Below are 21,745 nucleotides of genomic sequence, written 5' to 3' on the forward strand. Positions count from 1 at the left end.
AGATTTTGTTGAGTGATAACAACTTTTATTCATGAAAGGAATCTTGTAAAGTTGTTGAGGACACTTTCCAATTAACACAATCACAGGACATTTTTGTAATCCTTCGATTTTCTCTCAAAGCGATGAGGAAGACACTGACTGCTGTGTAACACATGGTTCAAAATAGTTCAGGTGCTACTTTTATCCAAAGGGGAGTAGCTGGCATTAACACATTGAACTGTCACCTCGTTGAGAAATTTAAGTGAAAAAATAAAATATTTTTCTGATTTAGAGAGGTGGCAGTTGTTAATTTATTTTCATCATATTTTGTTGAGTGAATAAACCAAAATTTCACGTTAGAGTACGTTCATACATATATCTCAGTGCGCAAGTTATTAACTATGGATGCAGAGCTGGAGTACGTAGTATATTACTATCATTGGAAAATAGTGACATGTAAGTTCACACGTGAATCTCTTGAGGCAACATACCCTTGATTCATAATTCGTACTGCATTTGCTGACATTTCCTGTACTAATATTACACGTATTTTCCAGTTATGTATATTTTTAGCTAAAATAAACATGTGAAGCTTCGCCTTTAGAGTACACTAGGGTCGGCCACAGTCACTCGTAGTTTGATACACGACGGCCGCTGTGTGGCATACATAAGGAAAGTAAGCGGCCTTGATGTATCGAACCACAAGCGACTGTCCATAGAGCACAGTAAGTGAGGCTACCCACAATTCTCCATGATCTGTACGCACGGAGATCACTCACTGAGCTGTAGTCTGGTTCCCTGACCCATTTCCCCGGTAGAGGAATATTTCCCCACGCCCTCTACCGGGGAAATGGGTTAGAGAAGCAGACTAACTGAGCTGAAGCAAATTTCTTCTGTACACTGAACAACTCGGTCCATATTTCGAAATTCTTGCAACACAGTTCTGATAATCATAATTTTCTGATTTCTCACTGTGAATAATGAGAAGATCAATCCCTTTTCCGCGGAGCAGATAGCAATTTTGTAATTTTGTAGACATAGATTTTTGACAGCCATGCACAATATTTTCAAGGAAACTAAGGGAATAAGTTGCATCTGTGTTGCTAAAAGAAAGGGTATTGATTTTTTTTAATGTTCGTAACAAAGGAAATTTGCATGTCTGACAGGTGGTATGATGAGACCATCTTAGTCGCTGATAACTTTATCTTGAAAAGTGTGCAATTTTTAGCACCTCCGAACATCGACTTTTCATTCAATTTACTCTTGAATTTTAAACATTATCAATAATTTTGGAACATAGTTTTAACAAATAATCCTGAACATAAATTATAAGTTAAAATTATTAAGGAACTGATAAAATTGAAAAAGCCTTTAGCAAAAAATGTCTGAGTGAACAAATAATGGGGCATTGTGGGTAGCCTCACTTACGGTGTTGAGCCAGAGGTGCTTGCAGCATCGCCCGAAGAGTCGACCAAAGCCCGAAGAATGAGAGTTTGAGGCCGAAGGCCGAACCTCCATCGTAGTTTTACGAAATTGTATATTATGTACTTCGATAAAGCAAAGGACTAAAGGCCCGTTCACAGACACCATAAAAATCAACTACACAAAGAGATGAAACAAAATTAAGAGCAATGGAAAAAGGAAGGACAACATAAGCAATAAAATTCACAGAAAAAGGATAAAATAATAACGACACAGAAAATGTTAGACGCAGGGGATTTACAAACTAGTCTACAAAAGGTACTTTAGAAATCAATGACGGGGTCTGCTTTGCAGACGCCATAGTGCACCTCAAAATAACAGAGTACTCTGTCAAGTTAATTCTACCGCTACAGACGCGAATAGAAACATGGTTTAGTAGCTGTCTGCTAGGCACATGAAAGTATTACTAGGAAAGAACATACGGACAGTAGTAAGACCGTTTACAATTTTATGTAGAAAACAAATATACAAAACTTTGCGTTTCCCAACATATAAGCTACGGAAGTTGAAATATACCAATCAAACGACAATGATCCGAACTCCAATAAAATTGTACATTATCTTAAAACATCAAACCTTCACAAATTTCTACTGCACACGTACAATTTTATCAATATTTATGTTCTATCAAGGAGACTAGATAGCACTACAAAAGTCTAGATGGCTTCTAACATGTATAATATAAAGTGTCTTCAAAGTTGAAATATTATGAAAGTTAGTAAACATACGGTTTATGAGTCTTAACATTTTAAAATACCTTCTTATGGTGTTATTAATTTTGGAATTACATGTAAAACTATGTTAGAAGTAAGTGAGATAAACAGACCATTCTTACACTATTTACTCCAGCCAGAGAATCCCAGTTAATAAAAGAGCCATGTGAAAATAAATCATTTTGCTAGTAAAATTAATAACACTACAAAATTCTGTACTCATCAAATACCATTTTGAAAAAAAATCACTCTAAAGAAAACAAACAAAATAGCCAACATTTTTAACAGTAACCTTCCCCATAAACTTAGATTGGCTCAAAGTCGATAAGCTCTCTCACTTTTAACTCCGCAGAGTCATGGCCTATTCAGTTGACTTTTCCAGAGTTAAATGAGAGATTACGTGTGCCGCCCTCTTAGCACACCAATACTGAGTACCCTGGTCTATAGCTAACTGGTAGTATTTCAAAGCATCACTGTGTTCTTCCAGATGTTGCTCACAAAATTCTCCGAATTCAAAATATGTAACGGACTTCCAATAAGGATCACGATTTGTATTTATGGCAAGAAGATAAAGACGATGAGCCTCGACCATGTTTCCCATTAATTTGCATACCTTCGCCTTATTAATTATTGCCTCTGGTAAATGACCATTTGCAACTTTAATTGCCTTGTCATAATATCGAATTGCCATTTCTAAATGGTTTGAGTTTTGCTCCTGATCATGCGCAGATTCAAGAAGGTATATCTCTTTGTACGTGTATGCAATTTGACGAAGCAAATATGTGTTGTTTGGCCATGCTTCAAGAGCTTGTTCTAATACTTTTATTGACAGTTTAAAATTCTTTAGTGCCGCATAAAAGATACTTGCAAACTCAGCAACGATTGGCAAGGTACGATTCAATTTGAGTGCATCACTAATTAACGAATTGGCATTGTCGTACTGCCCCTTGTTATGGAACAAATTACCGAGCATTGCCTTGGCAAAGCAATGATTGTTGTCATTCTCAAGGACATGCTTGTATAGAATTTCTTCTCTGTGTAAGACAGATTTTGCATCTGTTTCGAAGGGTTTCTCATAGCAACGGTCCTTCTGAAAGCACAAAGTGAATGCAGACCAAAATAACCAATCAGTATGGCATGGAAACACCGACAATGCTCGATTAAAGCAAGCAATGTTTATCTCAAATGTCGTCTTTAAAAAATACGCAAAACAGATTCCCTTGTGACCATACATGAACGCCTTTTGGCTCTCGCTGATTCTATTAGCAAATTTCTGTTTTATCTTTTGTAATGTCTTGTCTACCATGTCCAGTCTGCCTGATGTGAAATAAACCCAAGCTATATTACTAAGAAGTATGAGCGTGTCCCCCCGTGGTCCGTCGTTATCACTGCACCTGTCAGTATCCAACTGATTGTCAGAGAGGGCTTGGTCAAACCATGATAAAGCTGTAGAGGGCTCTCTGTCTTCCATACGTCTGAGTTGAGTCACATAAAGGTAGCCAAGCATAGTTTTATGCGGTACCAGAGTCATTTCTGTATTTGACACAAGATTCTCATGTGCGCATTGTACCAGCACCTATAAAAGAGTAAATTCCGATTCAAACATTAATGGTATATTTATGCGATCATGAGGTCAACAATTTGTGATAGACTCACATTTTTTTAGTTATGCATGCTGGCAACATATATGACATGAAACTGGTCCAATTATCATTTCCATTCAAGGTAATGCATTACCAGGTCCATGGGACATTTGTGATTTACAAATTTGAGTAGGACCATCCTGAACCACTGATAGTTAGTGGTGGTACCCGGTGTCCGGAACGGGTAAGCCTACCCTGCTAGCATGCTACACCCGTCAGGATTGGTCCAAAAATTATCTAAGTATTGTATGAAATGACACATGATATGAATCACTGTAATAAGTCAAAGCCGGGAATGCTGTCCCTAATCATTTGAGTGACGGAGATGTCATATTTGGCCACAATGTCGTCATATCGACCGTAGAACTTTTTGAAAGTCCTAACAAATCTTTTTGTTGTGTATCCCTATCTCACTGTTTCGACGCCAATGAGCTTTGTCTCATTTGAAAATCAGCCTAGGAATCACAAGCACTACAATATCTAAGAAGTTGAGACACGTACACACCCATTAGTACCTACTCGTAGGAACAGATCAAGATATGAAGCAGAGTTCCTACCCTCTGTTGTTTCTTTGATTTCCAACTCATCAGGATAAATATTATGTAAGTAATTTGATATGTATGGATTGTCTAGACTAATCAGATCATCAATATATCTGTGCGTGTTGTTAAAATGCCTTGCAAGTTTTTTAGACCCTGCTTTGTAGAGAGATTGTAGGAACTCTGCTTCATATGAATACAGAAATAATTCAGCAAGTAGGGGTGCACAATTTGTACCCATTGGTATGCCGATAGATTGCTGAAATGTCATATCACCAAACTTAACAAATATGTCGTCGATTAAGAAATGAATGAATTAAAGACTGGGAATACCATAGTGCACATAGTCAGCTATACCGTATCATTTTATGATGCACTCATTTTAAGGGATAGGGACGTATCTTTTCGGTAGCGGCATCTATCAGACCGTTTTACATGATGAAACTACATGTAGAGTTCGCTCGCTAGATTATTTGTGATTTTCTTTACATTTCTGAGAAATTAGCGCACTTTGCCGGTCACAGGATTAGGAAGTTTCAGTGGTCATTGAATGAATGAATGAATGAATGAATGAATGAATGAATGAATGTATGTATGTATGTATGTATGTATGTATGTATGTATGTATGTATGTATGTATGTATGTATGTATGTATGTATGTATGTATGTATGTATGTATGTATGTATGTATGTTTAATTACCTGAACATCTTCGTCACATGACTCTTCCAAGTCCCAATTAAAATAGCAGGGTAATGTTTTCAGTATTGTTTCATATGGAGTAGCGCTGACATTTCCCCCAAGTTCATGTTGGAATGAGAAATCTGGTGACAAAGAAGCATATAACCATGATAGTTAGAATTTATCTTCACCCCTTGTAATAGAAAACTTGAGATTCCTTTAGCTTGAACGACATAAACTGAGCATTGGCACTTCAACATGTTTCCGTCGTGTAAAACATTGATACTTACCTTCAATTAGAGCATCTCGGTGAATCTGATTGTTCCCTTTCGCCTGGCTGATATTTTTATCCATTTTAATCGCCTGCCCAAGGGAAATCTTTTCCTTCGTGGCCATTTTAATATTCGCCATATCTTCTCATTCAAAATGCTTAAATAGAAATACCAACAAATGATGTAATTTTTATTACAAGCATTTCAATAATTAATGTTGTATGTCAGTAGTGTTTGAATGACGAAAGTGTTGGAATATGAACACTGCACAGGCTTGGCCTGCCAAATCACACTGTCACGCATTGATACGAACGATGCAAAGTTTACCTTTGTATCAAAGACGATTTTTCAAAGCGCATCCCCAAGTTAAAATAGCGTCAATGACACTTTGCTCACATTGGTTACATGTGGCAAGTCAGAGTGAGTGTACACACTATATTTAATAGCTTCTATGGACCTTAGCTTGTGATTTTCGTAGTCAAGTGCATTTAAAGAAATTTTGATGCACCGTCAATTGAAGTATGAAATGGTTGGCAAAGGTTGCAACCTTTGATCATACGCACTTACACAATTCCCTGCAACCTAGTACACCATAAATTAGTGATACAATCTGCCATACCAAAGTAAAGGGGTCCTTTTATAATATTGTATTGCATAGAATTAATGTAGACAATATTTGGTCTCTCTATGGTCTATGATACCGTTGCACAATCGAAGACTATGGTAACATTTAATAATGTCCAAAACTGCCACCCACTTAAACAAGCATTGCAGTACCATAGACAAATGGGGAACTTCCGAACACAAACCTATATATACCAAGGAGGCTGTGGCATCGGATATGTACATCTGTTTTGAAGCCCTTCTAACCAAATTAAAAGCATCAAATCAGGGATTTGTATAGAAGCCATTACTTGACTTACACAGAAAATCAATTCCATAAATATACAGTATGATAATCGGAAAAAAACAAAAATCCTTTCAAACCAAAATTTCCCAGCATTTTTCATACAAAATAGTCATATTTACATCCACAGATGTAAAAGTTGGTGATTAATAACCTAACATTGCTGGATTAAGCAGCAAAGTTTGCTGTCTATACAGATGACACTTTTTGTGAATATACTTATGTTATCCTGCATCTTGTAAATGAAAGGCTGGTTGTTTACAAGATCTGTATACCTCAACGTCTTTTAGATTCACTCATGGTGCCTTCAATGCAACACTTTTTGTACAATATGGTATGTTGGCTGCCTTGCCAAGACAATCTGATCAATGTTAATTGACATTTTAAGTAAGTTTACACTTTTGTTGCTTATTAGCATATTTCGTAGTAATGTTGACTTCATTTTAACAGATGCTCATTTACACTAAGCATGTATCCGCCACAAAATACATGGGTAAAATGTGGAGCAATTCTCAATGTTTTGCCATGGGACCAGAGAGTTCAAGAATATCATATTAATTTTGGCTTTTTTAATAAAACAGGCAAAATTGGCCCAAAGTACTAGATCTGTATCCTTTTAAACACAACATCTACTATTTCCATGCATTTTTTTGTAAAATAGTGTGTCAGATGCACTGGTTAATATTATCAATAACTAACTTTAGTCTTCCTGCTACCTGACGTGTGAGTCCTGAACAGAACGCTTTTGATAAAAAATCCAAGAGAAACCATCAAAAATACATTATACAAAATTAAAGCTGCAATCAGCTTCACAGGGCCCAAGCACTTGCAAACACTTGCAAAAGGTTCCAGAATGATAATAAATAACCCTCTAATATCATAAGGTGCTTCATCCGATCAAATTTACAGCGTGTAGTACTTATTTATAGGCATTTATTGGCATATTTGTTAAATCCAGAGGAAAGGTCGCGTGGGTCTTTAGGATATTTTCACAAAAATAAACGAAATCCCAAATTTATTCCAGTATATCAAAAATCAGACTTCCAGCTTTATTGGCTAGCCTAGAATAAGATATGTACATAATTAATGTGGTACAGGATGTGGAACCTTAAGGTCCCCATCACACCTAATATCAAAGGTATAGAACTTGTGGTTACTGATTATGGGCGTATCTACATATATGAGGTTAAAAGTCATCGAGGTCACATGATATTTTTCAAAAAACTTTCCTACCATAGTTATCCCTGTGTACCAAAAATCAGACATCTAGCTGTATTGGCTAGCCCAGAAATAGATATGCACATAATTAATGAGAAGGATTCGGCACCATAAAGTCTTAAGATCACATCGAATATCAATGGTATAGAACTTGTTGTTACTGATTTATAGGCGTATATGCATATTTATGGTCAAAGGTGATCGGGTTCGAAGCCAGTCACCCTATGGCACCACATCTTTCTTACCTCAGTTATCCCTGTGTGCTTAAAATCAAACATCTACCTATATAGGCTAGCCAAGAATTAGATATGGGCATAATTGATTAGGTACAGGATGTGGCACCATAAGGTCTCCCATCATACCAAATATGAAGGCTGTAGCGCTTTTAGTTACTGAGTTATCGACATATATGCATATTTGAGGTCAAAGGTTATTGAGGTCACGTAACATTTTGTAAAAATGCAATCCATAGTCATCCCTATATACCGAAAATCAGACCTCTATCTCTATTGGTAAGCCAAAAAAGAGATATGTGCATAATTAATGAGGTACAGGATGTGCCCTACTGGTCGATGTTCAATAGACACTAACCCTCCATGACTCTTTAATAGGTCAGAATAACCCATTGCCGTAGCTTGGCTGTAGGGGTATGGCACAGGTCAGAGGACATGGAAAAATGTGGAAAAATAATACTTTTAAGATTCTTCTTCTCTAAATCAAAATGGGCTGTGACCTTGAAATTTGGCATTAAGGAGCCTTGACCTATGGTCTACAAATAGTGATTGATTGATTTATTTGTATGCAAATGAGATTGATTTCAAAGTTTCAATTGAAGATAACTGCTTGGTCATGTGACCAGTCGGCATGGTAACCAAATAAATAAATATTTTCGTTGAGTTTTGCCTATATGTGAAATTGCAAGTCATTTTGTGCAATAGTCTTCAAATGGGAGCCATGATATATAAAAGTAGGTCGAAGCTCATTCAAGGTCATCCAAAAATTGTCAAAAAATGTTCGTGCCATACTGACTACTATGAACCAGGAACTAAACCTGTAGCTCCTGTAGTTCCTGAGATACATTCATTTTGCATAATTAATTAGTTATCACTTCAAACTCTTCTTCTCAAAACGACAAGTTCAACGAATCTGAAGTTTGGCATATTGCATTTCAGTAGTATGTTTTACAAAAATTGTTCACAGCTTTTTGATTGGTCAAGTTTTATGCAAATTAGGCAGAATACAAAATTTGAATCGATACATAAATCGATCAAATATAAGCATACACACTCTTCTGTGATCGAAGTCAACTATGATATCAAAATCAACACACAAGTGACGAAATTACCAAAAATGAGAGACGGAAAATTCAAAAGTTATCGCTGTCGAAATCATGGCATATCCACGACAGCAAAACAATGCTAACTAGTTACCTGCGCATACGCATATAAGGTGTGTCCTCGCTCTGGCCCAGCTCATCGCCGACCAACTACGGGCGTTGGATTGCCTCCCTTGGCAGAACTGACAGATCTGCCGGCAAAGAAATGGATTCGCCAGTACTGAGTGAGTAGGGTCTATGGAGAGCATCATTCTTCCGTCGATCAAAGGAGTCTTTCGTACCAAAAAATGCACGACGGCGACGAAAGTACCATCACTGTCAACTTCATACGTACGAGACACATCCATAAACATATGGTAAAGTTTAAAATGAAAAAAATCGGACAAGTCCGAAGAACAAGATGGCATTGGTTTTGATTCTTCAACTCACATATAGGCCTTGCATTCAGCGCATGCTCAGATCATAGCTTTAGCAAATTTTACTAAAAATCAAGTAAAAATCAAGTAAAAATAGATACAATCCTAGTTTTCAATCGGGTTCGAAGCCAGTCACCTAGCGGAGAGGCAACAGACAGAACCGCTCGGCCAAATCCCTACTCTCAAAAAAGAGTGGTTCAATAACCGGACTTAGTTGTTACATTTTCTGACTGTGACCGCTCCACACATTGAAGATTTCATGAAGGACTCACGCTAGTACATTAACTATCACACGTCACACACAAACTTTATCGAAGCAATAAATACATCGCTTAAACTGGGCGAAAAACAGCCTGAGGGACAATTCTGTCCACCAGCAAAGCTATCAACCCAGGGTAGAAAATACGGCTAGTTTTCAGTCGGGTTCGAACTCACAACACACGGCAGCCAGTCGCCTAGTGGAGAGGCAATAGACAGAACAGCTCGGCAAAATCCCCAATCTCAAAAAAGAGTGGTTCAATAACCGGGCTAAGTTGTTACATTTTCTGACTGCGACCGCTCCACAAATATTATTACATATATACCAAAGATTACCAATCTGTTTGCAGCAAAATAAAGTTGGTATTTTCACCGAAAGACATAATATAGTCCCTCTATTTTTTGCATTTTCTCAAAATCTGTGACACTTTTCTAAGTATTTTAGTATTTGTTTGTGCTAATTGATACGGTCGAAACCATCGTTTGTCTTACGCGTCCATCAATGTTAGACATAACACAGCAGTGAAGTTATCAACATACCGACTTTTTTCTGCAACTTCTATGGTCAGACTACAAATTCTACGTCCGTGGTGTCCACTGTCGCCGTTACAGGGTCCTATGACATTGCTGTCTGCCAGTTGCGCACTTTCAATTCCATGTTTACAGGAAACCTCTAGTCTGAACCTATTCTTTATTGTGAATACTGATATTCGTCCAAAACAAAGCTGCGTTTCTGACAAAGATATTCGCGCGCAGCTTAAAAGGTATTTAGTGTACCAGTCTCTAAATGATTTTACTATCGAAATATCAACTATTGATCTAAATAACCAAATGTACAGTTGACTGGAATTAAACAACTACGTAAACCATGATATCGATGATGTAATGTTCTGAGTTCGTACTTGGCAGAGTGAGAATGTATACATCAGCGGCATCGAGGTACCAACGTGATGGAAACATTTTATGTCCTGTTAATTTAACTGTGAATACTCATCAACATAAAAAATTACATGGCTCAAATTTGGCCATAACGCTAATTATCACTGCTTTTAAAAATTTTACTAATTTGCTTGCTTAAAGCTAAATATTGTACGTGTTTTGCCAACTGCAACAGGTCATGTGCCATTAAACAATGTTTACGTACAAAGCGATCGTTAAGAAATTATTTCACGCTAAATTCTGCAAATTAGTCATTATCCCGTACTACTTTCTATTGATAAATATTGTCGCCGGCTTTTGAACAACAATAAATATTGAAGCGGATTGTATATCTGTGGGGGAAAATAATAAATACGCTTTGCAGAACTGCATTTCGAAAATTTGGAATCATATTTTAATTATCGAAGTGAAACTAAGTAATATCTCGACACGGATGGGACAAAAAACTGTGACTAAGATGGAAGCGGTACCAGCGATATCTACCGCAGATAAGCCGTCGACATGTACAAGATTAACCGGGGTCTCGACCGAAAGCTCTCGTCATCATGACATGGTACTATATTTGTTGTTAAATAGCCAAGTCAGGTAGGTTCATTAAGGGTAAGTATATGATAGGCCACTAGTAATTGGTGCACCTGATTGCTCGCTTTCGTCTACTAGCTGATATTTCTATCCATTTTAAGCACCTGCCGAAGAGAAATCTTCTCCTTCGTGGCCATATTAATATTCGCCATGTTTTCTCATCCAAAATGCTTAAATGCAAATACCAGCAACTGATGTACGTTATTACAACAACCATTCCAATGTTCTATGCCAGTAATAATTGTTTTGATGACGGAAGTGATGGACTATGTCCAAGAAACATCCATCAAATCGACAGCTTACCCGTTTAGCCTTCTAAAGTTGATTGTTTTCAGCTTATGTCGGTCGATGAAATCAATCCGGTTTGCAATTTTTAGGCATGCTTCAGACACACTACTGTCACTAATGATTACATCCCACCAAAGTTGGATTAGGCGGCGTGGGTAAATCTGCACGTCAAGAAGTCTTTCTTTTCTCTCTTTTATAGAAAATTTTATGTGATGTCATCTTGTTTTCTGAAGATCAGGACAATACTGCTCAGGCTAGGTGGACCAATCACACTGTCACGTATCGATACGAGCGATGAAAAGTTTACCTTTCTATCGAAGAATACAACCCCTTCAAATACCATTTTGTAAAGCTGCAACCGCAAGTAACAAACGAATGTTCCCTTCCCAGAGTTCAAAGGGGTATTCTTATCCTGTCACGGATGAGCTTTTGGGAAAAAAGTTCCCTTTGTCGTGTTGTCACGTTCCTAGATGATTTTAACAAAAACTCTCCCTCTTATGTAATTTTGGAATGTACACACGCAAGGGTACATTTTCCATGATAGTGCCACCACCGGGCCGTGAGGTGACCTTTAAAGGCTATAAAAGACAAAGGGTCAAGAGTGCTCTGTACAAAAGTGTCGCCGACCTTACAGGGCCACAAACAATAATCATTGTGGTCGGTACATATTTTTCGGATTTGTACATGTGCGAAACTGATGCATGAGGATCAGGGCGATGGCAACTTTACGCTCGTCAGTGGCTTTAATTTACAAAGGTCGTAAGCACCACAGGTGCCAGGAGTTGCTGGTGTACATGCATAGACACCGGCAACGCCTGGCACATGTCGTAAGCACATAACCTTAAGTCAAGGGCGCAGATGATGACTTGCTCGTTCGGTTGAGCAAACCGTACGCACGGAGTCACCGCTATCTGTGCTCATCTGAGACTGGTTTGATGAGAATTTGACCTTGTACTATTTTTAGCAAGGCAGGACGTGAATTACAGGTGTGAGCATATTTACGTTACGTTAAGTCAGAGAAGACCGTTATTCTACGTTATTCTGCTTCTGCGATTTTCATAGTATTCATAACAGAAAATATGAAGCGTTCCTTCAACAAATGACTCTAAACCTATTGTTATCGGTGACAGTACTCACCTTTCAGAGCGCAAAGCAGCAGATCAAATGGTACCGGTAACTGAAAAGAGACTGTCCAGGGTCGCATGACTTATTTGCATAGGACTTCATATTTGTGCCATTGTGAAGATATCCATGACGTCATGTAGTTCAAGGTTTACCGCGCTGCAGTTCCGCTGCATATTAGGCTGGGTCAGTCAGCTTCGTTTGCTACAAAGACTGTTGAGAGAGCATCACCATGCAGTTGCAGATGGAGCCGCACAGCTAACGAGGGGCTGTGAGAGAGTCTAGGCACGCATGTATTAGTTGCTCAGTTTGGCAAAAACATATGCAGTTAGGTAAATAAACACTTGATATATCAATGGTAAAGTAAATGTGCAAAGTTCATACCAAATTCAAACTCATGGATAACAAACTTAAGAGGTGTCAACCTTTAACCTATAACAGCATGGTTCATAATTTATCTTGACAGAATGACATTTGTCTTAGATTGTAACATGCAAAGTCAAAAGGACTTTGGTGCTCCTTGGCCATATGTTGGTTCTTTCCAAAAAGATCTACTTAAAGACACACTGATACATACAGAGAGACAGCTAGACATACAGACAGACATATCCCAATCCCAATAGATTCTGTAGACAATAGTCCATAGTGTTTAATAAAACCACGAAATTGACCACCTACATTGAGTCTCAGTCTTTGTCTTCACGTCGCAGTTGAACCACGTGCACATATCCTAAATGCCTGGTTACATACGGCGCACCAGCCCTCGCATGCTTGGTTGGGTCCTTCCGCCGTTTACAATCGGTCTGCAAAATCAGTATGAGGGCCGTAAAGATTAAATTATTCAGCACATTTCAAAAACACACCTTTTCTAGTATTTATAAATGAAAAATACCAATGCCATGGGAAGTATCGGTGAAAAATAAACAAGAAAACACTCTCGAATTTATGAAAACTAGGAATGGGTGAGATAGATGCAAATACAGTTACAACCATATCAATGATGAAAAGAGCAATGAGACGTTCTTCAGGTTGACACATCAATTTAGTCTATTGTTGTCTTTACCAGTTTACAGTCTGGAGCAACATGATGACTATTTTGGAAAAGATAGGATAACGTTGTTATTAAATTATCATTTTCAATTTAGCACTGATGTGGTTGTACATCTAAGACATTTATTTACCAGATTTCACAGGGATGTTCTAATCCTTTCACTTGTCAGCTTTAGCAAAATTATCCCTTTGTCGTTTTTTTACAGACCTAGATGATGGACAAAAACTCTCCCTTTCCGTATCCTTGGGTTCAGACACGGGTACAATTTCCGTGAGAGCGGTACCACCGGGCCGTGAAGGGATCGAAGGGGAGAACCATTTGATTTGGTCGGGGAGGGGGGAGCTAGAGGAAAAGGGTATGACAGCAAATTGTTTTAGTATTGTCTGTCATATAAACATATGTATATGCAAATGGAAGGTATTCTCTTAGGGTGGAAAAATGGCCATCTATGTATGGATGTATGTATGTATGTATGTATGTATGTATGTATGTATGTATTATGTATGTATGTATGTATGTATGTATGTATGTATGTATGTATGTATGTATGTATGTATGTATGTATGTATGTATGTATGTATGTATGTATGTATGTATGTATGTGTCGGTCTGTGAGGTTTTTCTGTTTTTAATTACCTGAACATCTTCGTCAGTTGACTCTTCCAAGTTCCAATTAAAGTGGCAAGGTAACGTTTTCAGTATTGTTTAATAGGAACTGGCGCTCACATTAACCCAAGTTCATATTGGAATGAGAAATCTGGTGACAAAGAAGCATATAACCATAATGCTGTGATATCGACCTTCAATTGTTTAGTATTTTACCCTTGAATTTAGTTTGTACGACTCACGATGAACTGACCGTCTGTAACCACTGGACGTGGTGAATCGTTAGAATGATCTCACTTGTTTCGTGACCTTTGAAGTAGCAGCCGCATTGTTGTCATAAGCATTAACCGGTCGTTGAATCTGGACCGTCCTGCTCTATGTAGACAGATGAACTTGGAGTGACCTTCCTTCATCCCATAGTTAATTATAGATGTATACCAAAGCCATGACAATATGTCTATTTGGAGATAGACATTCCCTCATTCGACTAGATACTGAGATGAAGATGCTCTGTGACTTTGACGCACTTCAGTGAGACTTCAGTGAGAGACCCGTCTGTTTGACTGAAATGGACTACGTCTTTGAAGACAGCCGACCTTTCTAGATATTGTAACTATGTATGATATACAAGTATCGTGATTAAGTACCACTCGCCTGAATGTGCATTATTATCGGACCCCTGTACGTTCAATCGGAAAAGCACCGGCCATCACGAACAATATACGTGAACCTAAGCAAACGACCGCTCGACCAAGCAACGTTACAATACGTTCTCCTCTTGTAATGGAAAACTTGAAAAGAGATTCATTTGGCTTTTCTGGTGAATTGTTGTCAACATCATGAAGTAAGCATCAGCACTTGGACATGTTTCAGTCATACAGCACTTGTACTTACCTTCAATTAGAGCATCTTGGTGAGTTGGATCGCTCCCTTTCGTCTGGCTGATATTTCTATCCATGTTAATCACCTGCTCAAGAGAAATCTCCTCCTTGGTGGCCATATTAATATTCGCTATGTCTTCTCATTCGAAATGCTGAAATACAAATACCAGCAAATGATGTATTTTATATTTGGACAAGCATTCCAATGTTATATGTTACAGAAGCAGTTACTGTATTGATGCAAAAGTGATGTACTATATCCTAGAAACATCCAACAAATCGACAGCTTACCCCGTTTAGCCTTCTAAAGTTGATTGTTTTCAACTTATGTCGGTCGATGAAATCAATTTGATTAATTTTTGTAACTTTTAGGCACGCTACAGACACACTACTGTCACTAATGATTACAAGCCATGGCCGCACAAAATTGATTAGACGACATGTGTAAATCTTCGGTCAAGAAGTCTTTCTTTTCACTCTTTTCTGAAGATAGAACACCGCATAGGTTAGGCGTGCCAAATCACACTGTCACGCATCGATCCGAAGGATGCACTGGCAAAGCTTACTTTTCTGTCAAAGAATTCGACCCCCCTCAAAGACCATTTTGTAAAGCTGTACCCCTAGTAAAAATATCGTCAAGGATAGTGTGCTCATATTTGGTTTGTAGTGATCCATCAAGAAATATTTAAACCAGAAAACAATAATGGTAAAAGTAAATATGATCTTAAACTTTAGGTACTGGAGGTCAACTTTAGGAACAGGCATAGCAGAGGAATGTTTCAACACAGTCCCTCTTGGTTTCAGCAGGTCTGCCAATATGTATCAGTTCATGAACAATGACAGGAAGTGACTCAAGGTCAATGAATAGGCCTGTTTCAGTCACTACCACCACTCCTACACATAATATAGGTACACTGCATACAGATAGGTTAAAGGTCATAAACCTCTGACTCAGATGTGTAGGCTGTTTCAGTTAATGCCACTTGCAGGATTTCCAGATTTTCTTATAGTTTTGACACTGACATGTTCATTTGAAGAACGTCACATCTCAACCCCTGGGTCTACCTGTACACCAAATACTGAGATGGTAGGTGTGGCGCTTTGGGGGCTTTTGCGTGTGACGGACAAACATCCGCACATACATATATACATACATACATACATACACACAGACATACACACAGACATACAGACGCCACCGACTCACCATATAAGCTCTTGTTGGTATTTATATACATACCAAATATGAGCTAAAAACGAATGCTCCCTTTGTAGATTTAAAAGGGGTAGGCTTATTCCTATCCTGTCAAGGATCAGCTTTTGCAAAAGGTTCCCCTTTGTCGTGTTTTCACGTACCTAGATGATTAACAAAAACTCTCCCTCTTTCATGATTTTTGGTTTACGAAAGGGTTCATTTGCCATGATAGTGCCACCACCGGGCCGTGAGGTGATCGTTAAAAGGCTTTAAAAGATACAGGGTCAAGCAATGTGTGCTCTGAAACTTTATAAAAGTGCCGCCGACCTTTAAGTATAGGACCACAAACAATAATCACTGTGGTCGGTACACGTTTCGGATATGTATATGTACGACACAAGGCGACAAGGTGACATAAAAGTGGACAGGAGTTGTTAAACACATAGCAACATACCTTAAGCGCGAAATCAGTGATGATGTCGATGCACGTACTTCTTTGCAATTGTTTTAATTTGTAAAGGTCATAAGTCATGTGTGTGCGCCATCCCGCGGAATGTGCAGACATTTCCTTTACCAATATGACGCAGTTGTCCCCGAGTTACGTACACAGTGTGTGGAGCACGCAGAGGCGCCCATTGGCTAGGCAGTCTCAGTGCTTGATCGATCGTTTGTCTGCTAGATCTATCGATCACGTACTCTATGAACGGTATTTAGGTTGTATGCAGTGGAGAACACTGCGACATCGAGTACGCGATCGAGAGATCGAGCAGACAATCCATCGATCAGGCAGACTACCCAGCTCACGGGCGTCTGTGGTGTGGAGGGACTGTCTCCGCATTGCAGAACAGTAGAACAAATCAATGAGGGGGATTCCGCAGGGTAATTAACAAACATTTCTTTTTTTATGAAATACCGTACAGAGATAGTGAGGGTTTGCCAAGTATCAGAGGCAACATACCTGGCAAATAAAGGCTTGTGGTGAGCTTTCGTGGTCGAAAGTACTAGTACAAGTTGTTAGGGGGGAAGTGGGGGATTCCGAGGCTCGTGGTAGTAGGAAAAAACGAACGGATGGGAGCAGGTTTTAGGGTAGTGGCAAGAGATGAGATACAAACAACCATATTTCCCCTCAATTGTAATTTGTTCAAAGAGATGAGAGAAGAGCATTTACATGTTACACATCATTGGTTTAGGCTAAACTTATCAATTACATCTAGGTTGGATGCTCCTTTTCCAAATGGCATGATAAAATTAAAACACGCTTCTCGATGAAGACAATTTGCAAGGAAACATAATAGCTAACAAAGCACTTTTTCTATCAATAGCGTTGCAAAAATATCATCAATATCTCCATTTACATGAAAACATCGGGAATTCAAGCTTCCGTTGCCCGCATATCTTTACGACAAGAAGTATTGTTATATTATAAGTTATACTATATTACCCTGATATTAATAGTTAGAGTGTTAAGTATATTGTTACCCCCTTTCTCTGTCTATGGCATGGCTGTACTTCATATGGTGAAGGTAGGTGTTTCACCGTGTGTGTACTTTGTACGTGTGTTTTATGTTGAACAAGCTAAGGAGTGCTAGCGTTTCATTCTTTAGGCGAAATAATCAATATTTATTTCTTAGCCTTAAAAGCCCCTTAAAATTATGCGGTTTGTTTTAATTTTATTTTAATAGTTTTTCTGCTTTTTATTCAAAGCATGTAATTTGATCATTTTAAAAATCCCGAAGTTGTCAAGTTGAAAACAGTCCTGGTTCACTTTTAGTCAAACGATGACTATGCGAACCGCTACGTCCAAAATGTACCGCCGAATCCTATGGACGACGTACATACGAGGCAGGCCAACGTGGTAATAGCAGTGATGAATCGCTAGACCATTTATGTAACTCTTATCAATTCTTTGACACACTGTAAGATTATTTATTTTAGAAATCACTGATTTCTATAAACTGTCACTTATTCTTGTTATGGAACCAAGACTCCACGTACTTTTTGAAGCCACTGTACCATCTATAGTTTTTAGTATTCATCTCATAAACTTTCAGCAAACGGTTTTACAATGAAATGAACAAAAAAAGAAAAAACATTAATTGCTATGCAAAAGACAAAAACTATGACGACCTTCTGATCAACTAGAATACGAAACATATTTTTTTGTAAATGGATTACAATGCCAATAACGATTATTGATAATTGAGAGAAGTACTATTTCACTGTCACAGTAAGCACTGTAACATCCATGACTGTTACCGATAAAACTCCTTTAGACCACACAAGCTGCTAAATACAGAAACATAGTGTAAGGGTACATTAATTCATTATTTTGACTTTTCACATCAACGGGCAAGGCCAGCACTGTTACAGAAGTCTTATAAAGTACCTTTGCACTATATACCTTAACCAAAATTACGGTCTATCGGAAGACAGGTAGGTTTAATAAATTATTGACAACAGCGGACCAGCTGGGGCATGATATCGACAAACACGACCATACTAGTTTTGGGATGATTTAAATTTTTTTATGCTACTGCGCAACCATAAAGCAGAAGCTCAAAAAAATCAATAATTTGAGCAACAGTGCCTTTTACGTAAAAACGGTAAGTGGTGTCAGACTTGAATGTCTTATGTAGTAATGGAAATGTTAATGATTTTAAATCTTCCAATCACTAGTACTTGTTCACTTCATTCTATTCCTTAAAGATACACTGTCACCTGTTCCAATTTTGCCACAGTTACCATAGAAAGAGAAAATCTTACCATAACAGTTTTTAAGCGGGTGGCCGCTTTTTTACAACAGCGCCCTCACATGGGCATTTTGAATACCAAGGAATGTCCCTTTGACCGTATATGGGTATATTTAGATTACAGGTGACTGTATACCTTTAATGATTCCTCTAAATTTTAGAATATTGTTGCATGTAATTTTCCAAATAAAGCATTTTGAATGAGAAATATAACAAGATAATATGTGCACGCGTATTTCCGTTGACGATATCTAGATAAAATTTACATTAATGAATTGTTTCATTTGGCGTTATTAATGACGATTAATGTTTCTATAAAATAATTAAATAGCTGCTACTATAAGGTTATTCCCCAAATACCGGGATTTATGTCCGAGTACATCGTGCAGCGGAGGTATTGTCGCATCTCGGACAATACCGAAGCGTACGATGTACGAGGACATAAATCCCGGTATTTGGGGAATAACCTTATTATTATACACCTTTTTAGTCCAACTTTACGAGAAAAAAGTCGAAATTAAGGCGTCTTTTGGATGCTCGTCGCGCACTGTACTGAGCGATCGCGAGCAGACTGGGAACGCGTCGAGCGCGTCCGCTAAAGAGCGCAGAACGGAATTTCAACCCGCGCTGCGCAGTGCACACGGTAGAAATTGTACGTCAGCAGCATAATTTCACTCGAATTCATAGGTTTTGGACTGACTACGATTTGATTTTGGAAGTACTGAATGCTAAGACGTATATATTTTTGTAAAAAATGTGAAATTTTCTCTTCTTGTTCTCCGTGTTGACGTAAAAGTGTTTTGAGGTCAAAGGTCAAATAACGTCCAATAACATATAAAGTTATTGGACTCCGCGTCTATTGATACCTTAACTTACTGTACGACGAAACTCAATAAGTTACAGACGCAGAATAATGTATGTTATTGCCGCTTTGAAATACTAAAATACGGCGTGACCAAAACTGCAAGAAATAGAGTTGAATAAACATGCCTTGTTTGAAAGAAATTCGGTGAATTCATATAGTCTTGGCATATGCTATTTACGTTTAGAATAGGTTCTGCATAGTTGTCAATATGTTTCCTAAAGAAAATATCGAAAAGATAAATTTTGCTGGTAGAACGGTTCTGCAAAACCTGAACGTTGAAAATAGAATCTTTACACAAACGCTTCTGTCTAGCAGTGCCCTGGTGGCGGGAGTGGCTTGGTAAATAGTCAATAGTTAATCATTTTGACATGACATTGCTGCAGGGCGTGTAGAGTACGCTCAGCAGCGGTAACATATAGTTGTTTGTGCAGTTCTCATGATCGGCATAGCTTACGTAGGGCTATCTGGCTGTAAACAATTGAGTTTCAATATTATCTAAACTTTCGTCTTTATGATGACGTGGATTATCTGTTGCTAATCTGAGGCTGGGTCGATACACCTTCATATTTCGGTTCCAAGCGACATAGTCCCTGGTTCACTGTAGCATCTTCTCCGTATGGCGAATCAACACTACAGCGTTTTACGTTGAACCCCGATACAACATCTTTAATACTCAAAGAATATTTGCAAAAATCGCGTCCGACAGACGCGTACAGCTTCTATACTGACGTGAGAGGTTGACACTGAAAATGAGAATTAAGGTTTGACTGTGGTGCTACACCACGGCGTTAAACGTCAAACGCCGATGAAATAAAAATAATTTCGTCACGACGGTGTTTTTCCATACTCATGGATCTTGCAGGTGATGTTTTATTTACATTGTGAAGAACATCCACCCCGACAGGTTTATACTTTTGGTATGTGTCTCACGTTGTTTTGAACAATGCTAGATGCATCTGTGAAACATTTTGATGCCTAAGTGTAATGGTAGCAATTGAAGACATGTACGTAACGGAAAACTCAACTAACGAATTTTGAGTCCAAATATTGGTACTGCGTTTTTATAAATTTTAGCTTCTCTCACTTTAACGCTGGAAGTAGGCAGCGAAGGTTGTAAGAGAAACAATATTGCGATGACCCTTTCTGTCTGAAACTATTTTGTGAAGAGTATTTGTTACACGTGTGTTCAGCAGGCGATGACCTCATTCTACTTGACAGAGCACTTTTTGGTGATATTGAGAATGATATCCAAGAGAACCAGATGCATTGGCTTTGCGTCCAGTGGAGAGGTTGCATTCTACAGGGTATGCGATCAATCATATAAATCACGTGACTTCCCGTGTAATTAAAGGGAGGGTGTCGTCGGAACTCTTCTCAAAGGTTGGCCGATGTAAACACTGTATGTGGGGTACATTGGCGATGGATAAAAGTTAAAACATGTTTGTTAACAATGAGTGTCATAAAATTCAAATGTTGCAGTTATATGTTGACGTGATGGATCTAGAAACCACGTATGAAATACATTGTTTGCAGTTCCGACGACACCCTCAATTAAAATATACCAAGTTATAGGTGCACTATTTTACTCAAGATTTTGATCAATGGTCATTGTGGTCGACAAAACGTCCTCGACCTTTATATTTTCTTCCTAATATGCGGTTAAAGTCTTTGTGTTTAGGGAGATTCTGACAAGATAAATATGCTGTGTATGGATTATCAGTGCGTGGAAGTCTCAAAATGTCAAAGATTCAATATTCAATAGGAAAAGTCATTCGAAATATAAACAAAGTACCGCCAAACTTTCTCTTCTGGAGTTATTTATTTTTGTTGCAGCCTCATTGGGAGACCTTGAGTGACCGTATCTCATAACAACGAAATTTCATCGTCTGATAGATGCGAAAATACACTTTTGAACGATTCTTAACGTACCAAGGGCCCATGCGTAGGAAACGAAGGCCCTATTTTCGTTTGCGGAATGGTATGGTCGGTTTTCGCTTTGTAAATGAGACAACAAAGCATGTT

The 21,745-nt window shown here is 38.3% G+C and overlaps 1 protein-coding gene across 2 annotated transcripts; it reads right to left on the reverse strand.

Annotated features, from left to right (window-relative positions):
* Window positions 1-1,643: 1,643 nt before the first annotated feature.
* On the reverse strand, window positions 1,644-16,606 carry LOC139142317 (interferon-induced protein with tetratricopeptide repeats 3-like). Of its 2 annotated transcripts, none has more exons than XM_070712225.1 (7): window positions 16,563-16,606; window positions 14,927-15,065; window positions 14,063-14,183; window positions 12,391-13,178; window positions 5,328-5,466; window positions 5,059-5,180; window positions 1,644-3,750 (listed from the first exon to the last, which is right to left on the reverse strand). In XM_070712225.1, the coding sequence occupies exons 5-7, from the start codon at window positions 5,446-5,448 to the stop codon at window positions 2,536-2,538; spliced, it is 1,458 nt and encodes a 485-aa protein (XP_070568326.1). In that variant the 5' UTR covers window positions 5,449-5,466; window positions 12,391-13,178; window positions 14,063-14,183; window positions 14,927-15,065; window positions 16,563-16,606; the 3' UTR covers window positions 1,644-2,535. The 2 variants fall into 2 exon arrangements, with proteins under 2 accessions (XP_070568326.1, XP_070568325.1); XM_070712224.1 differs by lacking the exon at window positions 16,563-16,606 and adding an exon at window positions 15,205-15,321.
* Between the last annotated feature and the right edge of the window lie 5,139 nt (window positions 16,607-21,745).

The sequence above is a fragment of the Ptychodera flava genome, chromosome 10 (genome assembly GCF_041260155.1).
Source record: "Ptychodera flava strain L36383 chromosome 10, AS_Pfla_20210202, whole genome shotgun sequence".
In the NCBI taxonomy this organism is placed as follows: domain Eukaryota; kingdom Metazoa; phylum Hemichordata; class Enteropneusta; family Ptychoderidae; genus Ptychodera; species Ptychodera flava.